At 45.3% G+C, this 23,925-nt stretch overlaps 1 protein-coding gene across 1 annotated transcript in view; it reads right to left on the reverse strand.

Moving 5' to 3' along the window:
* The window catches only part of UBE2R2 (ubiquitin conjugating enzyme E2 R2), a 155,097-nt gene extending 133,632 nt beyond the window's left edge, over positions 1-21,465 (reverse strand). The window contains exon 1 of the mRNA XM_030192873.1: positions 20,756-21,465. Within this exon, the coding sequence (XP_030048733.1) occupies positions 20,756-20,932 (177 nt within the window). The 5' untranslated portion in view covers positions 20,933-21,465. The remainder of the gene's footprint in view (positions 1-20,755) is intronic.
* Positions 21,466-23,925: the final 2,460 nt, after the last annotated feature.

Genomic DNA, 23,925 nt, shown 5'->3' on the forward strand with positions numbered 1-23,925 from the left:
CCTCTGCGCGGACCTGACAAGAGGACAAAAAGATGATCAGCGGTCCTAAAAGCATTTGACTTGCACAGATACTGCAACAGAGCCCTTCGCGCATCTAAGAGGTGCAATTGCCCAAAGGCTTCCGGAAATTCCTCTCTGGAAAAGGAAGGCAGGAAAATAGGCTGGTTTAGGTGAAACGCTGAAACCACCTTAGGCAGGAAAGAAGGCACCATACGTACCATAACTCCGGACTCTTGAGAATTGCAGAAAAGGGTCTCAACAGGACAGCGCCTGGAGCTCAGACACGCGTCTCGCCGAAGTAATGGCCACCAAAAAGACCATCTTTAGGGTCACATCCTTTTCTGAAGCTCGCCTTAGCGGCTCGAAGGGCGAACACTGAAAGGCCTTTAAAACTAACCCCAGGTTCCAGGCCAGACACGGAGCCCACACGCGAGGACGGAGCCAAAGCACCGCTCTAAGAAACCGTGCCACATCCGAATAAGCAGCCAGAGAGAGGCCAGCAACCTTCCCTCGAAAACATGCTAAGACTGCCACTTGAACACGCAGGGAACTATAGGCAAGGCCTTTTTGTAAACCATCCTGCAAAATGTCAAGTATCGGCGAGACAGAAGCCCGCATGGGTGTGATCGCTTTAGAAGCGCACCAAGCCTCAAATTGGTGCCAAATCCTGGCATAAGGCACGGAAGTGGAACGCTTGCGGGCCTATAGGAGAGTGGAAATGACTTTACTGGACTATCCCTTGTCTCTCAATTGCGCCCTCTCAATAGCCATGCTGTAAGACCAAAGTGGCAGGCGTCCTCCATGGTCACTGGTCCATGTGACAACAGATTTGGTACCAGAGGCAAAGGAAGGGGTGCCTCTACCAGCATCCGCCAGAGGTCCGCATACCACGGCCTCCTGGGCCAATCTGGGGCAATGAGAACCACCCCTCCTTGATGTAGCCAAATCCGCAGGAGTACTCACCCTATCAAGGGCGACGGAGGGAACACATACATGAGGCCTAGAGGCAACGGTCGAGCCAAGGCACCCAACCCCGCCGAGCGAGGATCTCTCCGTCTGCTGTAAAAGCACGGGACTTTGGCATTTACGCTTGATGCCATAAGATCCGCTACGGGCGTCCCCCACCTGGCACAGATCTGAAGAAACACTTCGTCTGCCAGTTCCCACTCCGCTGGGTCGATTTGATGCCTGCTTAGATAATCGGCTTGCACGTTGCTCTGACCTGCAATTTGAGCTGCTGACAGAAACTGCAGATGTAGCTCGGCCCAGTGGCAAATCTGCACGGCCTGCGAGGCCAGTGCTCTGCACTGAGTGCCGCCTTGTCGATTTATGTAGGCCACTGCTGTCGTGTTGTCCGACAGAACTCTGACAGCTAATCCTTCCAGGGTCGAGTGAAAGGTCAGAAGCGCCTGGAATATCGCTTTCAACTCCAAGTGATTGATGGACCACTCCGACTCCTCGGGTGTCCAAAGACCCTGGGCATGCCTTCCCCGGCAATGTGCACCCCAGCCCTTCAGGCTGGCATCTGTTACCACCAGGCACCAACCGGGGAGCGCTAGCGGCATTCCTCGCTGCAGCATGCTGTTTGAGAGCCACCACTCCATTACTGAGCCGGGCTGCAGGGAGCCATGTGAGTCTGCACTGATAATCCTGAGAAATTGGAGACCATCGTTGTGAAAATGCCACATGTTCAGAGACTTGTTGACTTCTTTTAAGTCAAGGATGGGCCGAAAAGACCCACATTTTCGCTCTTGGATGGAGTCATGCAAAGGAAAGGCTCGCGCAGGCTTCTTAGTACTTGCCATCCTCGGATTACCAGAGGAGGCTTCGCCACTCCCAGGATCTTCAATAGAGAGGGCCTGCAGGGCATCAGAAATAAGCGCTGGCAGCTCGTCGCGGTGGAAAATCCCTACCGAGGAAGGATCATCTGGATCCGGTGGCAATCCTGCACCTTCCTCTGGCTCTTCAGACCACGAGGGCCTGTCAGACCCCTCAGAATCCTCACATCCTGACCACAGAGGAGAGAAGGGGGTGCGCCACTCCCTGAAGGGAATTAACCCTTCTGCACTTGTCTTACAGCCCGTCAGGGGAGAATGCGCCTGACGGCAATCCGAGGCCGGGCTCCACTGGAGGGGAAACAGCAGGGCTGAATGAGACCCCTGCGGGAGAGCTCTTTTTAACATGCATGCTTTATGCAGCAGTAACACAAACTCAAGGGAGAAGGGCTCACCCTGGCCTCCCGGTTCCAGTCCGGGGCTAGAAGCTCCCCTGTTAACCCCCACACGAGGCTCCCCTCCAGATTAAAACCCCTCCGCTTCAACGGGGGTCACGCCATGCTGCGCGTTCAAAATGGCGCCCGCTGCCAGCTCCACTGAGCGGGAAGAAACATCGCTCGCCATGCTTGGCCCGGCTCTGATGTCTGAAGAGCACAATTTACAGAGCCCTGCTGCTGATCTGCGCTTGCCACAACTGGAACAGCGCTTAACAACCTCCGCAGTCATCGCCGAAAAACGGCGGAAAATTCAAAATGGCGGATTCACGCCAAAAACGTCCCAATCACGGGCCCTCCCCGGAGGAGCTAGAAAGCGCTCTTACCTCTCCAGACCGAGTCCCAGAACTCCGGTCACGCTGCACAATCAGAAGAAAACCTCTTTACTGGAATCGCAGCGCCAAAGTGCAACGCAACTTTTTTTTTTTTTTTTTTTTTTTTTTTTAACGCTGTGAGGAAAGTTAGAGGCAACAGCAATAGAGGCAAATTTCCAACTCCGGAGGATCAGTAGAGTGGGAAAGGCAGGGAAAAGACTAACCAATGTGCCTGCATCCACAAATGAGAGTGTGGGAAAAGACAGGGACAGGGCAAACCTATGTGTCTACATCCACATCGGGGGCCGGGTAAGGCAGGGAAAGGGCGAACCTATGTGCCTTTAAAGTGGGCACCACCAGACACAACACCCCTGCTACAACTGGCAAAAGCACAGGAGCCACCCCAGGCAGATTTCTGAAGGAGCTGAATAAACTGCGTCCACCCTGCTGGGGAGCTAGAGAATACTGAAGAGGCAGATGGAGCTAGCTGGCCATGAGGCACTATGGTTTTTCAGTGCTATCTCCCCCTGCTGGTTGATGGACACAACCCATTTGTAATGGATTCATTTGCTTGATGACAAGGAACTTACAATTAGAACAAAACATAATAGCCATACTGGGTCAGACCAATGGTCCATCTAGCCCAATACCCTGCTTCCAACAGTGGCCAATTCAGGTCACAAGTACTTGACAATCCCAAATAGTAGCAAGATTCATGATACTGATTCCAGGAACAAGCAGTGGCTTTCCCCATGTCTACCTCAATAGCAGACTTTTCCTCCAGGACCATGTCCAAACCTTTTTTAAACCCAGATACACTAACTGCTGATACCACATCCTCTGGCAACTAGTTCCAGAACTTAACTATTCCGAATGAAAAATCTATTTACATTTACCTGAACTATATCACTCAGTTTTTTATAGACCTATTATATCCCCCCTCAGCTGTCTCTTTTCCAAGCTAAGAGTCCTGACCTCTTAAGCCTCATATGAAAAAAGTTCCATTTCCTTAATCATTTTGGCCGCCCTTCTTTGAACCTTTCCTAATTCTGCTATATCTTTACGATACGGCGACCAGAACTGCACTTAATACTCAAGGTGAGGTCACACCAGGGAGCAATATACAGAGGCATTAAAATATTCTGTCTTATTTTCTCTCTTGCCTAATAATTCCTAGCATTGTTTGCTTTTTGGGCCGCTGTCACACTGGGTAGAAGATTGCTACATATTGTTCAAGTTGACACCTAGATCTTTTTCTTGGGTGCCAACTCCTTGGGAGGAACCTAGCTTCAAATAACTGATTTGGATTATTCTTCCCAATGCACATTGCTTTGCACTTGTCCACATTAAATCTTACCTGCTATTTGGATACCCAGTCTTCCTGCAATGTTTCACAATCTGCATGCATTTTAACAACTTTGAATAGTTGTATGTCTGCAAATTTAATCACCTCGCTTGTCTTTCTTATTTCCAGATCATTAATAAATGTTAAATATTACCAGTCCCAGTATAGATCGCTGCAGCACTCTACTACTCCCTCTCCTTCACCAAAATAGTTGACCATTTTACCTTGCCCTCCATTTTCTATCCATCAACCAATTCCTAATTCACAGGACACTGCCTCCTACCCATGGGTTTTTAAATTTTCTCAGGAGTCTCATGAGGTACTGTCAAAGCTTTCTGAAAATCCTGACACTACATCAACCGCTCACTTATCAACATGTTTTACTCACGCGTTCAAAGAAATGAAGCAAACTGGTGAGTCAAGACTTCCCTTGGCTGAATCCATGTTGACTGTCTCAATAAACCATGTTGTTCTACGAGTTCAATGATTTTATTCTTACAATAGTATCCACTATTTTGATCAGCATTGATGGCAAGTTTACCAGTCTAATTTCCATCACTGGATCCCTTTTTAAAAATAGGTGTTACGTTGGCGACCCTCCAATCTTCAGGTACTATGGATGATTTTAACAGGTTAGAGATCAGTAAACAGCAGATCTTCTATGTAATACCATATCACCATTTGCACAGAGTATCCATACCAAATGCAGCTTGGCTCTTAAACCTCCCAGACAGATCACTGAACAATTAAGCCACTAACATATGTTCTTTCAGTGAAAGACAGAAAAGATCATTAAACAAACTAGTCTTGATATTCTTCCCACTATACCAAAAATGGATTATCTGCCTAACCAAACAGGATCACACATTCTAAAGCTAACATGCAAAAATCTTTAAAACAGAAAAGTTAAATAAAATGCAGGTGCCATAATTGTATTCATGGAACTTTGGTCAACTTTGGTCAGAATATATACGAGGCATTCTTGAGCCTTACTAAGATGGTTACATAGAGCTTAAGCTCTGCACACCCCAGGAAATTACTGCTTTACCATTGGTTCAGAGAACATCCTATTTACTTCATTTCATTGATTATGGCTTCACAAAAGCAAATTAAGTCAAATCATCCTTCTGCAACTCATGGAGTTAAAATGCTCCAAACATGATCTGCATCACCCTGCGAAACACCTCAAGACCATGACATTTCAAAAGCTCCTACAGGTAAAGGACCTAATCAAAAAATTCAGACTCACTTCATGAGCTCAAAGAAGAACTGAGTTCTCAAAAACAAGTTGCATCACAATCCTCATCACTTAATATTGATGAAGAGGCCTTAAACATGCACGAAACACAGCTTTCAACACTTCATCTAAAAAAAAAAAAAGTAATACTAACTCAAATGAGATCTGGAACATCTGACGAATCGATCGCACCAGAATATTAAAATTATTGACCTGCCTGAAAAGAGGGTACTGATGGGGCTCCCTCAAACAAACTTTTCTCCGATCCTAGAATTCAAACAGGCTCATAGAATGTAATCTTACATCATTAAGGGTGCCACCCAACTACAACAGATTGTAGCTAAATCCATACATTCATTACCAGTATGAGATACAGATTCTGGAGTAAGAACCCAGAGGAGCGCAGCAACGTGAGAGGCGAGAGGAGGAGCGGCAGCAGAGCCGACAGCCAATGCCTGATGGCTGTCTACAGTGCTGCGTTTCAGGTTTTAAAACATTTATTGCTTTTTTTCTTTTTGTAGCGGCCACTGCTGCTCAACAGGAGAAGCAGCAGCGGCCGGACAGCGTTACCAGTGGCAGCTGTGGGTGGCAAGGGGGGGTTTGATGCGCGGGGGGGGGGGGGGGGGGGGGGGTCGCTGGACATGGGTGGCTGCAGGGGGGGCACACACTCACTGTCTCTCACATACACTCTCTATCACACACACACTGTCTCTCTCTCATACACACACGCCGAGGAAAACCTTGCTAGCGCCCGTTTCATTTCTGTCAGAAACGGGCCTTTTTTTACTAGTATACCATAATTAATACCTTCAAACTACTCCTGAACACTGAGCCACTTAACACTAACCACCCCACTTGCAGAAAACATCATAACCATACTACACAATCATCATAGATTGATCAAATACACCACACCTCACCAAACTGTTAACAACCTAAACAAAGGAAGAACACTTACATGCGAACAACCACAACAGAAGGGAAAGAAGGGCCCAAACAAACTCACCTCAACAAAGAAACGACAGTCCACAACACCAAATACAGAACACCCCCATTCCAAACAATCCAAGTGGGCTACGTCAACGCCAGATCCGCTGTAAATAAAACAGCAATACTAACAGACTGGATCATGTCAGAAAACCTCGACCTACTCTTCCTCACTGAAACTTGGATCCCGCCCTTCCGGAAACAGGAAATGAGGGCAGAACCAAAGGCAGAGCAGAGACAGAAGGGAAGGCAGGCTGAAGCGCCGTGCCTGCTTGCCTTTTACTGCTGCTGGTGGACCTCGAGATAAGAACTTTTAAATTCAGGCCAGCACGCAGGAAGGTGAGGGAAAGGCGGAGGACTGGGAGAAAAGGGCGGGCAACGCAGGTCAGGCTGCAACTCGGAGGGGAGAGAGGGAGGGAGACGCGGGAGTCAGGAACTCGGAGGGGAGGGGAGAGAGAGATCCAACGGTCCCTCCATGACAGTGCAAAATTTATGACAGCCACTACTGCTGACTCCGTGGCACTGAAGCTTCTCTGCCATGCCGGAAGGAAAGCTGCAACGCACCTCAAACTCCCCACTTCCCCCTACAACACTTTTTTTTTTTTTTTAAACATGCCATTAGCCGGAAGAGGGGAAAGCTTAGAGGCGCTGAGTATAGCGAGAGAGGAGAGGATCCTCAGGAGCTCAGCCTAGAATGGGTGGTAGAGCTGGTGGTTGGGAGGAGGGGCTAGTGCTGGGCAGACTTATAAGGTCTATGCCAGAGCCGGTGGTGGGAGGCAGGGATAATGCTGGGCAGACTTATACGGTCTGTGCCAGAGCTGGTGGTGGGAGGCGGGACTGGTAGTTGGGAGGCGAGGATAGTGCTGGCAGACTTATACGGTCTGTGCCCTGAAGAGGACAGTACAAATAAAAAAGTAGCACATATGAATTTATCTTCTTGGGCAGACTGGATGGACCATGCAGGTCTTTTTCTGCCGTCATCTACTATGTTTACTATGTCTATGTTTATAAGAGCCGCTTTGTCTCCTCACAGCCCGTTACTTTAAGGGCTTTAGTCCTCTGGGGGGTTTTTAAACCAAGAATAAAACCAGCTGCCTCGCCCAAGCTCAGGATCTCTTCCCCTGAAGAGACTGAGACGCTAAGGGACCCATACATTGAGTCAGCAAGAAGCAGGGAGGACTTAAGGGGGGGGGGGGGAATGGAGGGACCTGGCCTCTCCGGTGTAAAACCCCTGAGGCAGCAAGAGACCCCTGCGGACCTCTGCCTCTAAACTAGGTTCCCCCAGTAGGTGCACTAACTAGACCCAGCCCATTATATATTTTTTTTTTTTTTAGTAAATACAGAGAAATAACTCAGAAAGAAGAGAGACTGATAGGGCTCACCACCTTCCACCTGCTGGAGACTGAGAATACTGGATTCTTCACAGCCTAGAAAGGGCTCTTACTGGCCATCTTGGATGAGTCAGAATTCTCAGTCTCCACCTGCTGGAAAGCATGCACAACCCATCAGTCAAGCTCTGGGCAGGTCAGGAGGAATGCTAAGGAAACAGCACAAAGATTTAGAATCCAATACAAGAGCATCAGAACTAAACTATATGCATTTGCCCAAATATCATACTTTTCAACAAATATTAAAACTTAGAACTGAATAATATCTATAGTAAACACACACTGCATCAGTTAACTTTAGGAACAAATTACTCAGAACAAAGCAGGTAGACTTAAACCAAATATTTAAAGGGGGGGGGGGGGGGGCGCAGAAGTGTCACTTCCTTATTGAATGCCAAAGACAATTCTGTAATAATTGACCACTTCGGGATTGGTGGAAACATACTCAGTTGGATCAAGGGTTTTCTAACCACCAAAACATACCAAGTCAAACAACCATATCAACACCATGGAAAGCAGCCTGCGGAGTACCTCAAGGATCACCATTATCACCAATACTCCAACATAATGATGATCCCACTGGCCAAGTCCCTATCCAATCAAGGCCTCAACCCGTTCATCTATGCAGATGTCACAATCTACATTCCCTTCAAACACGATTTGACAGAAATCACCAAGGAAATCAAGCTTGGTTTGAACACCATGGACTCATGGGCAAGTTCATTCCAACCGAAAGTGAATACCGAAAAAAAAAAAAAACTCACTGCCTCATCCTCTCATCACCACACAATAAGTACAAACCCACAACCATAAACACCCCAGATCACACCCTACCTATCTCAGGCAGCCTAAAAATACTTGGCGTCATAACTGACCGCAACCTCACTCTTGAGAGCCAAGTAAACTCCATAACAAAGAAAATGTTCAACTCACTGTGGAAATAAACGTATAAAACCTTCTTCCCGAGGGAAATATTTCACAATCTAATACAATCAATGGTACAAAGCCATGCAGAGTATTGTAACGGAATCTACGCGGGATGTAAGGACCAACTCAAAGAAACTCCAGACCGCCCAAAACACAGCAGCCCGGCTTATATTCGGTAAAACATGATTCAAAAGTGCCAACCCCCCCCCCCCCCCCCGAGAAAAAAATGCATTGGCTACCAATCAAAGAACGTTATCTTCAAAATATGCACCCTGGTCCACAAAATTATCTAAGGCGAAGTCCCAGGCTACAACAGATCTCATAGATCTAACAACCAGAAACAGATCATCACAATCATACCTAAACCTTCACTACCCAAACTGCAAAGGTCAAATACAAAGCAACCTATGCATCCAGCTTCTCCTATATAAGAACACAACTATGGAATGCACTGCCAAAAGCCGTGAAAACAATACATGACCATTTAAATTTCAGGAAATCACTAAAATCCAACCTGTTCAAAAAGGCATATCCTACTGACACAACTTAAATGCCTGCAACACAGCAAACCGAAAGATCGTATTGAACACTATAGAACCTACCTTTCTTCAACCCCATAAAAACTGAAACACACGTACCTTATTAACCTTGTATCAGTCTCCCTACCGGACTTGGCGAACGTCTTCACGGTATTATGTAAGCCACATTGAGCCTGCAAATAGGTGGGAAAATGTGGGATACAAATCCTATATAATAAAAAACATACCCTCAACGTTCTGAGGACACTGTCAGGTCCGAAGCCTTCGTGGTGGTGAAGCCACCGAAAACACTGTTGGGGCCCCGCCCTCACGTCAAACATGATGACGTCGAGGGCGGAGCAATGTCAGCAGATTGAAGGTGGCGTGCCGAGGTCTGCAACAATGGCGGACGAACGTCAACTGGGTGAGTAGGGAGGTCCGGAAGGAAACCGTGCTAGCGCCCGATTCATTGCCGCAAGAAACGTTTTTTTAATGACAAAACTTTAGTTGACTTAGAAAAAAACCAAACAGTTTAGAAGAAATGTCTGCTATAAACTTGTTTCCATTAAATAAGACCCCAGGCCCCGATGGTTTTAATGCAGAATACTATAAGGGCCCCGTTTACTAAGCCTCGCTAATGATTTTAGCACATGCTAAAAGTTAGTGTGCGCCAACGCTAGACAAACCCATATATTCCTATGGGTGTTTGAAGCATTAGTGAATGTTAAAAATGCTAGCGCACCTTAGTAAACAGGACCGTATATGTTTTTCACCCTTACTACATACTTTAATCCGATCAATACTGATAATTTTACTGAAGCAAAAATAATTGTTTTTCCTAAAACTAGGAGACCCAATATTAGTTTCTTTTTTTTTTTGAAAATATCTTTATTATGTCTTTGGTGCATAATAATATCAAGATAAAGTACAAATGCATGTCCCAACAAGGGGACTTCCGCTGGTACAGCAACAAACAAAGTGAAAGCCAATACACAAGTATATCACAAAAATAGACTTCACGACTATGGCTTATAATTATGTAAAACACCTTTGACTTTTTGGTTATTGTTAAACTTCCCACCCCCCCCCCCCCCCCCCATCCCCCTGTTGTCCACTGCTAGTAACCAGGCAATTTCTAGTCTCTCTGATTTCCTCTTGGAGATTCCTTTCACTCCCCTCTCCCAAGTGTTAGCTTAGCATCCTTTAGTCCTCAATTATTCTCAGCCGAGGGATCCAGCAACAATGCTTCAGCCTCAGGAATTCTACCCCATAGCAGTCGGTATTGCTTCAGTCCTGGAGATGCATGAGGTTGTATTGTCTTCATTACCCAGCTAGCCATTTCTCTCATCAGGCCCATCCACACTTTGAGTTGGGGAGGGGCAGTATCTATCCATGACATCAGAATACACTTTTTAACTAGTATGGTGGCCACTATTACAAACTTACATTGGGCCTCACTCAGCCCTTGCTCTCTCAGATTCATCGAGCTACCCAAATACGCAACTGAGTAGGACCATTCAAATTCATCTTGTACCAAGCGTTCTATATGTGTAAGGGCGCCCTGCCAAAGCTCACCCAGCTTAAGGCATTCCATAAAGGAGTGCAGTAGTGTTCCCACATGTGCTCTGCATTTCACACATTGATTATCGGGCCACAACCCCAGTGCTTTCCCTTTTGCCCTGGAGACGTGAACCCTGTGCAAAATGCGAAATTGTATCTCCTGTAAAGCAGTGTTTGGTGTAACCTTGCAAAGCTCTCCAAAGACCTTCCCTAATTCTTCCACAGTTACTGTGCCCCCAAATTCTTTACTCCAAGTGTGCGCTAATTGCTGCAGATACGTAACTTGTCTATTGTCCCTGATAATCTTATGCCACATAGACAACTTATTTAATATGGGTGGCACTTGCATAAACACCAAATCCAGTTTACCAAAGGTTACCGGGCCCCCATATTTACGCTCTATTGACAGTACATAGTCCCTGGCTTGCAAAAAGGCAAAAAACTGGGTATTAGGGATGTTCCATGCGCGCCTGAGCTGTTCGAAGGACGGGAAAGTCTGTTCTCCCACCCGGCGGAATTCCCCAATGTATCTACACCCCTTTGCTCTCCACGAGTGGAATACCGTGTTTCCAAGACCTGCTGGGAAGTCCGAATTTCCTGTCAAAGTGACAAAAGGACCCACTCCTCCCCTTGTTCCACCCAGCTCTCTCCACCATTTCCAAGCCCTCCGCAATGCAAGCAGATATGGATTGATTTTTACCCTGCCAAAGCCACTAGCCTGTGCCATGTCCATAAGTACGAATGGATCTAGAGGGGCACACCAACTCTCCCAGAAATCTTCCGGAGAGAAGGTCGTCCCCCCGGAATGTAACTCATGTATCCAACGCATCAGCGCTGCCACATTGTATGCTCTGAGATCAGGCAGCCGAAGGCCCCCCTGTGTTTTATCTAGGACTAATTTAGCAAAAGAAATTCTGGGTCGCTTCGCATGCCATATAAACGAGGTAATTAAACTGCGATATTGACTCTCCTCCCGTTTGCGAACCCATAAGGGCACCATCTGTAAAGGGTATAATACTTTCGGAAGCAAGACCATTTTTACTAGAGCCACTCGCCCCATAAAACTGACTGGGAGATCTTTCCATTTGCAGCATAACTTCTTAATAGCTTCCAATCTTTCTACTACATTTTTCTTATACACCCATTCTACCTTTGCACTTAAGTACACTCCCAGATATTTGATCCCCTCCCTGGCCCATCCCAACGGGAAGTCTGACATCTGTACACATGCACAGGGGTTACTAATTGGGAGCGCCTCAGATTTTCCAAAGTTGATGCACAAACCCGAAAATTGACCAAACTTTTTAATAAGGTCCATCACTTGGAAGATACCTGTGGAGGCCTCATCCACCAACAGCAACATGTCGTCAGCAAACATATTTATGCGGTATTCCCTGCCTCCTACCTGAACCCCTTTCAGAGTCGGATCTTGTCTAATTTTAGCTGCTAGTGGTTCAAGGGTGAGGATAAACAGAAGAGGCGACAATGGGCACCCCTGTCTGGTGCCTCCCCCCAGGCGCACAACAGGTGTCAACATATCATTTATTATAATTTGGGCAGTGGGATTGCTGTATAGTGCCTGAACCCACTCTAAAAATTCGCCCGTAATCCCATATTTTCGGAGCACCCAAAACAAGTATTCCCACACTACCTTGTCGAAAGCCTTTTCGGCATCTAGGCTTGCCATTATCTTGTCCCCTGCTGTTTTACTACCCTCCAACAGAATGCGGCTGACCTTCAATATGTTGGCTGATGCGAATCGGCCCTTTACAAATCCCACTTGATCTTGATAAACTAGATGTGGCACCACTGCGCCCAAACGCGCTGCTAAAACCGCCGCCAAAATCTTAATGTCCTGATTCAACAGGGATATTGGGCGGTAAGAACCTACGAGCTCCACATCCTTACCAGGTTTTGGTAGTACCGTGATGTGCACGTGGTTCAGAACTGTGCCCATGTCACCCGAGTCACGTATCTCCTCACACATGGCCACAAATGATGGGACTATCTCACCCTGCAGTATTTTATAGAACTCTGTCCCCAGGCCATCTGGTCCGGGAGCTTTTGCTAATTTCAATTGTTTTATGACATTCAGCACCTCCCGACCCTCAATCGGCCCGTTCAGGCTAGCTACCTGTGTCTCTGTAAGGGATGGCAATCTCAGCCCTGCAAAGAAGCTCTCGCAGCTGGCCTCTGAGAAGGAACCCTTTGCGTAGAGGGAAGAATAAAACGGACAAATTCTTGTTGAATCTCTGCCCTCCCCGTTTGTGCTTTACCTTGTGCATCCTTAATTTTTCCTATGAAACTTTTTCCGTTTCTTTGCCGTACTAGGGACGCTAGCAGTTTCCCCGTTTTGTTGCCCCATCTGTGATTGCGGTATTTGTATAAACGGATATCATACAATGCTCTAGCGTCTAGCGCTGTCTGCAGCCTCTTTCTCGCTGCCACATACTCTTTCCTATTAACCTCTGAGGGCGAGAGAACAAGCCCTCTCCTTGCTCCCTGTACCTGGGCTATGAGTGTGTGGAGCTCCTTGTCCCTCTTCCTATTGAGGGCTGCGGTGTACGCCAATATCTTTCCGCGTATCACTGCCTTTGCTGCTTCCCAAAAAATTCTGTTATTTACTGGCTGCTCTGAATTTTCTTCTACGTATTCTCCCCACACTTGCTTTAGATACTTGCAGAAGGCTTGGTCCTGGTACAGGGCCGGGTTCATGCGCCAACGAATCATCCTTTCCCTCTCGCCCCACCTCAGTTGGACCCACACTGGGGCATGGTCAGAGACGACCGCCTCGCCAATTTCTGCTCTCTCAGTCAATCTCACTAAGGGTTGACTTATCAACACATAGTCAAGGCGCGCATGGACTCCGTGGGGATGAGAGAAAAATGTGAATTCCCTCTCTTCTAGATGTAGTAGCCTCCAAATATCGATTACTCCCAATTCATTAATAAGAAAGTTCACTCCCTTCCCATCATGGTCTTTGCTAACTGTCTTAGCTGGTTTCCGGTCTATTGAGGGATCACTAGTTATATTGAAGTCTCCCCCCAGTATAAATGGGTAGTTATCAAATGTGGTGAGCTTTGCAGCTAGTAGGGTAAAGAACTTCTGTGAATTTATATTGGGTGCATATATACTACATATAGCCACTTTCTGTCCCTGCAGGAGGCCTGCTATGATTACATATCGGCCGTCCGGGTCCTGATACAATCTGTGCAACTCAAATGCCAAGTTCTTTTTTAATAGGATTGCCACACCTCTCTGCCTGTTATTGTAAGAGGCATAGTATACCTCCCCCACCCACTCTCTACGCAGTTTGACGTGTTCAGCGTTCCCCAAGTGTGTTTCCTGCAATAAGGCGATGTCGGCCTGTTGTTTCCGTAACGCCTGTAATATTTTAAAGCGTTTGACTGGTGAGTGGACTCCGTCCACATTTAGGGATATAACTCTCAAACTAGTCATACAAAAGCAATCTCCACATCCAAATGTTCACAATAGATTTCATGAGATTCACCCCAAGGAGGCCTCCCAGCCAAACCCCCCAGGGAATTCTGATAGCAGCGTGAAATGCTTTAGTAGGCTCCTTCTTTTGTACAGTGGACAACTTCTCTCCCATTCCCTCCCCCCTCCTCTGCCCCCTCTGCCCCCTCCCCTGGAAGGATACCCCCCCTACCTTCCAAACTCTCCCAACCATTCAACACATTCAGCCTCCCCCCCAACCGTATCCATTGCTTCTTCGCCCCACTCATCCCCTTAACACTAACTCCTCCCGGTCCCTTGAGCTTACCCCTACCCCCCTTACAAAATAGTTCTCTTATAACCCTCTATGTGCATCTCCTGTTTTCCCCCCGTGACACCCTGCCTGTGTCTTGCTGTTCATTACTAAACAAGATACCTTTGAACTGGAGTCTCTATGCATAAACCATTAACAGGTTTCTTACTAATGATGCTTATAACATTTGAAACATATTAACATGAACATGTAAACATAAACATAACTGGTCTCGTGCAGATATTCAGTTACATGTTGAGAGACACAGAATACCTGCGGACCATATCTGAATGTTATACGCTTCAGTCACTGCAGCTTATCTTGTCTCGCACCCCACAGCTCTGGCATTTAAAGTATAGTAAGAACTTCGAGGAGGCTCCCCTTGCTTCCAGACCGATAAAGATGTCAACTTGCTGCTTAGCATGATTCTGCTCCTCCCAGCTCCCCGCAAGGTCCTCTCTAGCAGGCAGCTCTCATTGGTCTGCTTCACTGATCTGCAGAGGTCTAACCTATGCCGTGAGCCTCCTACGTCTTACTTAGCTAGCTGTGGGGCTTTGCACACTGACAACTGTTCATTGGCCACCAAGACTGCAGCCACTTCTTCAGAATCCCAAAACTAAGAAGAAAAATCGTAAAGTGGAAACTGGAAACAGACATTCAGAGCTGCATGCGTTCCACATAGTTCCCTAGTTCTTTAGGTTCTGTGAAGAAAAGTACTTTGTTGTCCTGCATGATCCGTACTTTAGCGGGAAAAAGCAGAGCGAACTTTACTCCTTTCTCATACAGCCTCTTGCAATGCTGCCCCATCTTCCGACGCTGTTCAGTTACTGCAGCAGAGTAGTCTTGAAACATTAGGAGCCTATTCCCTTCATATTCCAACTCCCCTTTCCTCTTCCGGAACGCTAGCAGAAGTTTCTCCTTATCAGCGTAATTTAGGATTCTGGCTATGACCGTCCTGGGGCGTGCGTTTCCCTCTTTCAGTGCACCGAGTCTATGTACCCGCTCAACTTTCAATCCTTTCTCAGGCCCCTGTAAACCCAGCTGTTCCGGCAGCCATGACTCCATGAAGTACCATAAGTCTTTCTCTTTCACTGTCTCAGGGAGTCCCACGACTCTCACGTTATTTCTTCTGCTCCTATTCTCCAAGTCATCTAGTTGTTGTTCCAGTTTCCCACATTTCTGTTCAAGTGCCACCAACCTCGTGTCTGCTGCCTCTGCCCTGTCCTCCTGCCTGTAGATTCTTTCCTCTGCTAGTTGCAGCCTCGCGCCCTGCCGCTCCACTGCTTCTCTGATTTGCTCCACCGATGTTTGGAACTTGGATAGCTTTTCTTCCAGTATTGCGGTAACTTGCTGGATCAAATCTTTAAAGGCGTCTGCTGGCTGGCTGATCTCCCCCGCGGCCATATTTACCGTCGCCATTTTGGCGCGTGCTTCCACCTCGCGGGTCTTTTTAGGCCGCTGATTCTTAGCGGGCATACCCATCTCCCGTCCTCGCTGAGCTGCCGATTAGGGCGCAGATGCGCTGCCCTACTCTTCCGCTGCACTGATCTCCGTTTTCTTGGCTTGAAAGAGATTTTTTGCGGTTTAATTAGCTGGTTTTCGGGGGCGTCGGGAGCGGAGCTGGATCGCGTGCGTCCGATCAGCCGCGTTGCATCATGGGACCCCAATATTAGTTTCTAATTACAGATCTATATCTTTAATGAATTTAGAGAGAACCTTTTGTATTAAATTTGCTAAGATTGATCTAGATGAATAATAAAAAGGTAGAACCATGGGCAATGTGGATTTATGGCTAGTTGTGCAACTACTGATAACTCCAAGCTATTTTGTAATATACTCCCCTAAGTTAATACACAAAAAGACTGACTAGTTGCATCGTCTCTGGACACAGTGAAACCAGGGTAGAATGGAGGTATCTATTTAAAGTTTTATCCTGGTTTGATTTTGGCCCTAAACAATACAGTTACTATATCATTAACAAAAACAAATAGTTTGCTTTTGGATTACAACCATTATTTGGTCCCTTTTTCCGTGTTCAGAGGCACCAGACAAGGGTGCCCCTGTCGACAGTTTTATTCAACTTACCAATAAGCAATGGCACCAAAACAAAATTTCCCAAATTGTAGGTTTAAAAATACGTAATCTGGACATTAACTCATATGCAGATGACTTGTTACTGTATATATCCATATCTTCTTTACCTCATGTCTTCATTACCAAATTGTTTCTAAATAATCGGGATAAGAGAAAAAGTCTTCCATTGCACCAGAGCATTACAAGAACTGTCTAACTTTCCATTTAAAACTCAATCACAATTCAGTAAACATTTAGCATTATCTTTGCAGAACTATTGAAAACTGAAAAATGCTAATTACATCATACGTTAAGAATTCCATTTCTAGCTGTCACCCTTATTTCTGAGATGGCAAAACTATAAAGATGACGCTTGCTCCTAGAATTATATGCTTAGCATGCTTCCAGTAACCTTGTCAGTCATTGACAGGTTACTATCAATTACTGTGGACGTCTAAACCATCACGCACTGCGCTGAGAACTATAAAGCTTCCTGAAAACATGGGGGAGTTAATGTACAAAGTCAGGAAAACTATCATTCAGCCTTTATCCTTAATAAGGGATATAATTGGTATGTGTATCTGCTACTTCAAATAAACCTACAACCAAGAAGTTATATTTCATGACATTTATATCCCACATTTTTCCATACGATTTTGAGTTCAATGTGGCTAACAAGCAAAAAAAAGTCATTGCAAAATGTGTAGCAAAATAAACCCACACATCAATAAGGAAAGAATCGCAACTATATAACAATAATAAAGCATAATGGGAAGATTAAGCACCAGGATGAATTGACAAATTTTTTGAAAAGGAAAGATTTCAAAAACTTATGAAAAAAAAACAAATCATGTTGGGGTCTTTATATTTTTCACCAAAGAAGTCACCATTTAGCACCTTGGTGTAAAAAAGTAGCTGAATATATATAGATTTTAATTACAGGTAGGAAAATGAAGATGCAAGTAGTCTCTTGAACCAAAGATTGAATTGCAAGAAGGCAAAGTAACAAGGGGCAACATAAAATTGAAAAAGAACTGTCACCATTTGCCTCTTAATATTTTATCAGCTACCAATAGTAAAACAAAAAATTGGAATTCAATCTCTCCTGTGATTTCAGTCACCATTTTCCCCCTCAAACTTATTAACTCTTTACCTAAGAGCACCAAAACATTGCACATCGTCGTATTATGAACTCATGTATTTGGCAACACTGCAATATTTTGTTCTTAAGCCAACTCATCCACAACAGTAACTTTAAAACCTTTCCTTAACTTCAATGTGAATTTCACTTTCCCAGTTCCCAATTTTTACATTGGTTTCAACCAATGTGGGCACAGTCGCACTGGGAATTACAATGTAAGTTTGCTTTGCGCTGGCATATCCCACCCAGAAGAGCTTTTCATATGGGTATATCACCGGATGGTGCATGCCCTAAGTGCGGAGGCAAAGGTGCTACATTGGGACATGTTTTGGGACTGTCCGCAAATCGCACGTTTTTGGAAACAAGTCACACAACAGGTGGGATGTTGATGGAAAACAAGTTGGCCACTGGACACTAAATTATTATTTGGCCAGCCAAATCTGGGATCGCCAACACCAAAGGGCTTACGGGAATTTGCGGTTTGGACCACTAGACTGCCCCAATTTGACTGCCCCAATTTGACTGACTGTACATTTGTCCTTTAGATTGTAAGCTCCTTTGAGCAGGGACTGTCCTTCTATGTTAAATTGTACAGTGCTGCGTAACCCTAGTAGCGCTTTAGAAATGTCAAGTAGTAGTAGTAGTAGTTGTTATGGCAAAAAAGGTCATCCTAACAAACTGGTTGTCTACAGCTGGTCCAAATATACAGCAGTGGCGAACACAAATGATGTCGTTGTTGCATTTGGAGAGAGTTGGAGTGGGAGACATTTCCTTAACATCAGGCAAGCAGTTCCAAGTAAGATGGGCTCCGTTTTGGATGATTCTGCCCCCTGCTGCAAGAGGCCGCCTGTTGAACATTTGAACCTCTGTTGCTTTAAAAACTTTGTCACTAAGGATTGACAACATCTTGAGCTGAAAGATGGGAGGGGAAAAAGGAAAAGGGGAGGATAGTAGGGATTTGAAGACTTATGTGTTAATCTTGAATTTGACTTGTTGATGGTGTAATAAAACTGATGGACATATACAAATGTTATAAAGGGGAAGGGTGGGGGAGAGTTAAAAATGTTAAATCTAGATGGTTCAGTTGCACAATTTCTGCTTACATGTATTAACATGATACGATAATCCTGTGGATAAAATTGAAATGTTATAGTTTTGTATGGAAAAAGTTGAATAAAAAAAATGATTGAAATATTAAAAAACTAGTAAAAAAGTCCCGTTTCTGATGCAAATGAAATGGGGGCTAGCAAGGTTTTCTTCTGTGTGCATGTGGGAGTGTGTGTGTCTCTGCCCTCTCTCCCTTCCCCTGTGCTGTCTGTCCCCTCCCCCTCGGAGTCCAGTCCTTCAGTGTTGTTTCCTGCTGTGCTGTGTTTGTGCTAGAGATAGTGAGGGCTTCTGCCCTCTCGCCCCTCCCCCTCTGAGTCCTTCACTGTTACAGAGAGAGCGATTTGATTTCGTGCTTTGCTGTGTTTTCCTTTACTGTTTGTGTTACAGAGAGAGCGAGGGCGGGGCAGACACTCATGGGGAAACCGGATATCTCTCCCCCTTCACACTTCCGGCTGGAGGTTTCATTTAGAACGTTGGTGGTGCCTTTTATATATAGAGATATACATTGGTTTCAACTCGGCTCATGCCCTCAAATCTAATAACTGGAGCAATGAAAACATTACTCAATTTACAGCAATTTATGACTGACATCTCAAAGAACTGTCTTATTACGCATAATGCATCAGTTTTCTACAAAGCCTTTCAAAACAGCAAAAGAAAAAAAAAACCCCAAAAAACCCTTAACTGTCAAACTCAAAGTTTAGGAAACTGATATTCAGGACAACTTGTCCGGTGAATTATGGCAACTGGTCTGGACGAAAGGTCCAAGGGCATCACTTCATGTTGTTTTCTACTTCATCGGGCTGTATGGACACTGAGGAAAGCTTAGATTTGTGGTTCTTCTCCATCAGATGTGTTGGTCTTACAAGAGCAAAAACTGGCACCTTGGCTCACTATCTTTGCGTGTAATAATCTTCTGGTCTTCTGGACATGGAAAGTGCTCTCAAATTTTCAAGCTTCAAACAACTTCCTTTTTAAAATATCTTATTTAGAAATCATGGGCATTGAAATCTATTCTTCTAGATGAGGGCAAAACCTTATTTGACTTTTTACTCCCAAATGCTTTAAAATTAAGTATCACTGGACATGTGGTGGAACTAGGTTATACTATATAAAAATATGCATGTGTTTATTTGACTAACACAATCTTCAAAAAAAAAAACTGAATTTGGAAAACCATTGATTTGGGTTAAGCTTCATCTGCTGTTTAATCTTCCATGGCTTGCCTATTGGCTTTAATCTCTTACTGCTTCCTCTTTTGAAACATGCATTCAATATACTTCTATTTTATCCCTCATGCACTTTTTCTGTTTTGACAGTTTATCCATCAACCTGTCTGTACCATTAAGATTCTATAATTGGAACTACTATACATTCAGATACACTAGGCAGCTCATCTTGAACTATTAGTGAAATGTTTGAGCTAAAAAGTGCACACCCTTCATTTTTCAGACTTACCAGGAAAGTCACATAAGAAATTCCCTAACTATACAAAAAGAAATATGTTGACAATTATGTCAACAAAAAGTTATGCATAGTTTCTACAAGCTAGATGCAACCATTTAAACACTTAAAACAAGGCTATAAAGCTCATCCAGTCAACCTGCTTAAAATTAAGGATCAGAACTCAGAATCCCTGCTTTCCAGTTATGAAAAAACCTGTGAAATAGAAGTGACGAATCGGGGAAGTGGGTGGTGATAAATTTAGAGAACTGAACAGGATTATATTTACAAGCTGTAACAAAACTGAGCGATAAGATCATTCTCTCTTATCAGGTCCCTTTCTGTTTGTTTCCAAGTACCTGCTCATTCCAATTTCAAAAGACCTTATGTTCCCGGGTACTTTAATAGATCCCTTTAGATCCTAGCACCAAAAAAAAAAAAAAAAAAGCCCTCCCCTGCCATTCTGTTTACATGGCACAAAAGTGAACGCCTACAATAACAAATCCACCAACTACAAGGGTTGTTTTGTTTGCCACGCACACTACTAAAGCACAAAATGCACAATCATTGAACGACATTAGCAGTGGACCAAAAGAAACCATTTATCTTCAAGTTGAACTCTGTAAAGAATCTGAGGCAGAGATTTCTAATGTGTTTACAAAGTCTCCCCGCCTTACCTTGAAGTACCCCCCCTCGTAGAGCGTGTTGGGGGGCCCGAAGATCGCCACTTCCCAGTTGTACAGATCGGACTCGTCCACCAGGGTGATCCGGAAGCCCTCCACGGGCTCCTCCTGCAAGGATTTGAGCTCCAGCATCAGGGCCTTCTGAGAACTTGTCATCTGCTGCTGAGCCATCGCGGGGCAGAGAGAGAGGGGGAAGGACGAAAGGAAAGAAAAGGACCAGCGGGAGCCACCGAGGAGGGAGGGAGGCAGCGGGGGCTTCGGGTGCCCTTCTGTCCTCCTCTTAGCCGGGACCTGGAGCGGCTCCACTTCCCCCTGTCCCCGCGGAGGGAGAGAGGGTGGGTGGGCGGCCGCCGCCTCCGCTGTCTCTCGGGGGGGAGGGGTAGGACGGTGCGAGTTAAGAGGAGGGGGGGGAGGGGGAGGGAGTAAACGCGCGCTCCCTCCTACCAAACTAAACAAACCCGTTACCCCCTCCCCGCCGCCGAGGGGGAGGGGAGGGGAGAGGAGCGTCCACCGGGAACCGGTGCCAAGAAGAAAAGCAGCGGGCCGGAGCTCCGCAGGCGTCCCGCGTAACAGCTGGACTGGGGAGGGAGGGGGAGGGGTGGCTCGGTTGTTCCCGGGGCCTGGCCGGCTCCGGCGGCGGCCGCTCAGGCTCTGGCCTCGCTCCGCTGTCTCCTCTGGTGACGGAAGCACCTCCCTCCTACTCGCGGCGTCTCCTCTCACGCTCCGGCCTGCCCACCGTTCCTTTTGTGACGTTGACGCTCGCTGGTGGCGTCAGCGCGCTGCGGCCGACGCTCTCTCCGCCCTTTCACCCTTGGCTCGTCGTCGACCCTGCTGCGCCTATCACGTGGTGGCCCCGAATGTAAGTTCACTTGTCTGTGTTTGGCTGAGAAGCTGTGACAGTACTAGTTTGGGAGGGGCGGTGAGGAATTGGTATTGGTTTTCATTTGATCTTTCACCTTTAAGCCCTCTTAAGGTTTCAGGTTGTGCAGTTTATGTTACAGGGCGCGGCCGTTTGATAAAGACCATTAAGCCCATCTGCTGTACTCAGTTGATCCCTGCCTCTGCGGCTCAGAATCTGGGCATTAGGCGACCCCCATGCATGACTTTTTAGTCTTAGTTTTACCATATTCTCTGTGGAAAAAAATAATGTTGCTCCTATTGTTAAATTTATCTATTAAAAAAACAATTATGCCCTGCCTAAAACCTAGGAAGTTTCCAGAGATACATACACAATAAAAACAAATAAAAAATACATCGCAATATAATCATTCAAAAAATGCTGTCACAAAAAGCTGCATCTTCAATAATTTTTTAAACTGCAACACATTAAACATAAGGGTATCAAGCCAGGCAATGCATTCCACAATAAAACTCCTGCTATCGAAAAGGTAGAAGCCCATGTATCCACTGCAAAAGGATACGCTTAAAGGTTTAACTTAGCACCAAGATGGGGGCAATTTGAGCAATGAACAATACCAAAGAACAGCCCACCATCTAATGATTTCATTCCAAACCTATTAAGTGCAACAATTTTCTATATAGTCTAAACTGGCGACTTGTTTCATAAGAATCAAAATATCTCTTAGCTTGCCTTGCCTCATCACCAGTCCAGATTTTTAATCCAATTTTAAATGTATTGAATTATCTATTGCATGACTTTCTTAAAGATTTTAGTAAACAGCTTTGATTGCAGTTATGAACAGCGGGACCACTGGCTGACATGCGGCATGTTTCACTAGGTGCTGCATTAGGGTCCGGTCCATTCTTCTTTTAAAAGTTCTTTTTGCCACAATCTTCGCTGTGCCGGCACTCTTGCAGGTGTTTTCATTATGTATCAGCATAATGTGCAGTAGGCACTACATCAGAGGATAACCGTAGAGCATGCTCGGATCTTAATGCTCTATTTGGACGATACACTCATTTAACTTCCTTAAAATACATTGGTGCGTGAGAATACACAGCCTGGTGTATCAATGATTAAACTGAATCCTGTGATATACTGGTAACCTATGATACTGTATGAGGACTGGAGAAATATGAGCAATTTATGGAACTCCAGCAATCAGTCTGGTCGCAGCATGCTGAACAACCTGCAGTGCCTTACACTTGGAGCTTGACATTCCAAGGTACAAGGTATTGGAGTAGTCCAATGTACTCGACCATATTGTGCACTACCCTTTGAAAATCAGACACTCACAACATTGGTCTCAATTTATACAGTAGATGGATCTGAAAAAGGAGGTCTGAATTATCTTGTCAATTTGATTCATCATAGTAAGCTTGGAATAGAGGAGTGGCCTAATGGTTAGAGTGGTGGACTTTGGTCCTGGGGAACTGGGTTCGATTCCCAATGCAGGCACAGGCAGCTCCTTGTGACTCTGGGCAAGTCACTTAACCCTCCATTGCCCCAGGTACAAATAAGTACCTAAGCCACATTGAGCCTGCCATGAGTGGGAAAGCGTGGGGTACAAAAAAAAATCAAACAGTACATCTAATAATTTGATCTCCTTCCAAACTACTACTACAAGTTGAACATCATTAATCCAAATAGAATCAGGCCATACATCCTCCATACCCCTCCCAATGATCATAACTTCAGTCTTACTCAGATTCAAAAGAAGCCCATTCTCAACCATACGCCAACCTTGCCCATGCATTCCTGCAGCCACTGAACGGTCAGCCCAGTTCCCCAAGAAACTATCGGAAAGAGAACTGTATGTTGTTGCCATACATCTGATAATAGACCCCCAATACCTTACCTAATGATGTCATATAAATATTGAACAGTGAGGAAGATAAAGCAGAGCACTGTGGCAGCCCTCTATCAATCAAACCTTCACGAGACACCTGCCCTCCATTTCTCACACAAAATGACATACCAGAAATGTAGGATGCGAAGTAGTCATACAGTTGACCTCTGATACCCAGACACTTTAATTTCCACAACAACAAAACTATATCCACTGAATCAAATGCTCCAGAAACATCCAAGGACACTAAACAAAAACAGATTCTCATCCATACCTTTTCTCAACACATCAACAGTACAAATGAAAAGAATTTCAACCCCATGTGCACACCTAAACCCAAATTGAATGAATTAGGACAAGCATTACTTTCAATAAATTCTTCCTGCTGTTGTAGAACCACTTTTTCTATCACGT

This window comes from Microcaecilia unicolor, chromosome 2 (assembly GCF_901765095.1).
Source record: "Microcaecilia unicolor chromosome 2, aMicUni1.1, whole genome shotgun sequence".
In the NCBI taxonomy this organism is placed as follows: Eukaryota; Metazoa; Chordata; class Amphibia; order Gymnophiona; family Siphonopidae; genus Microcaecilia; species Microcaecilia unicolor.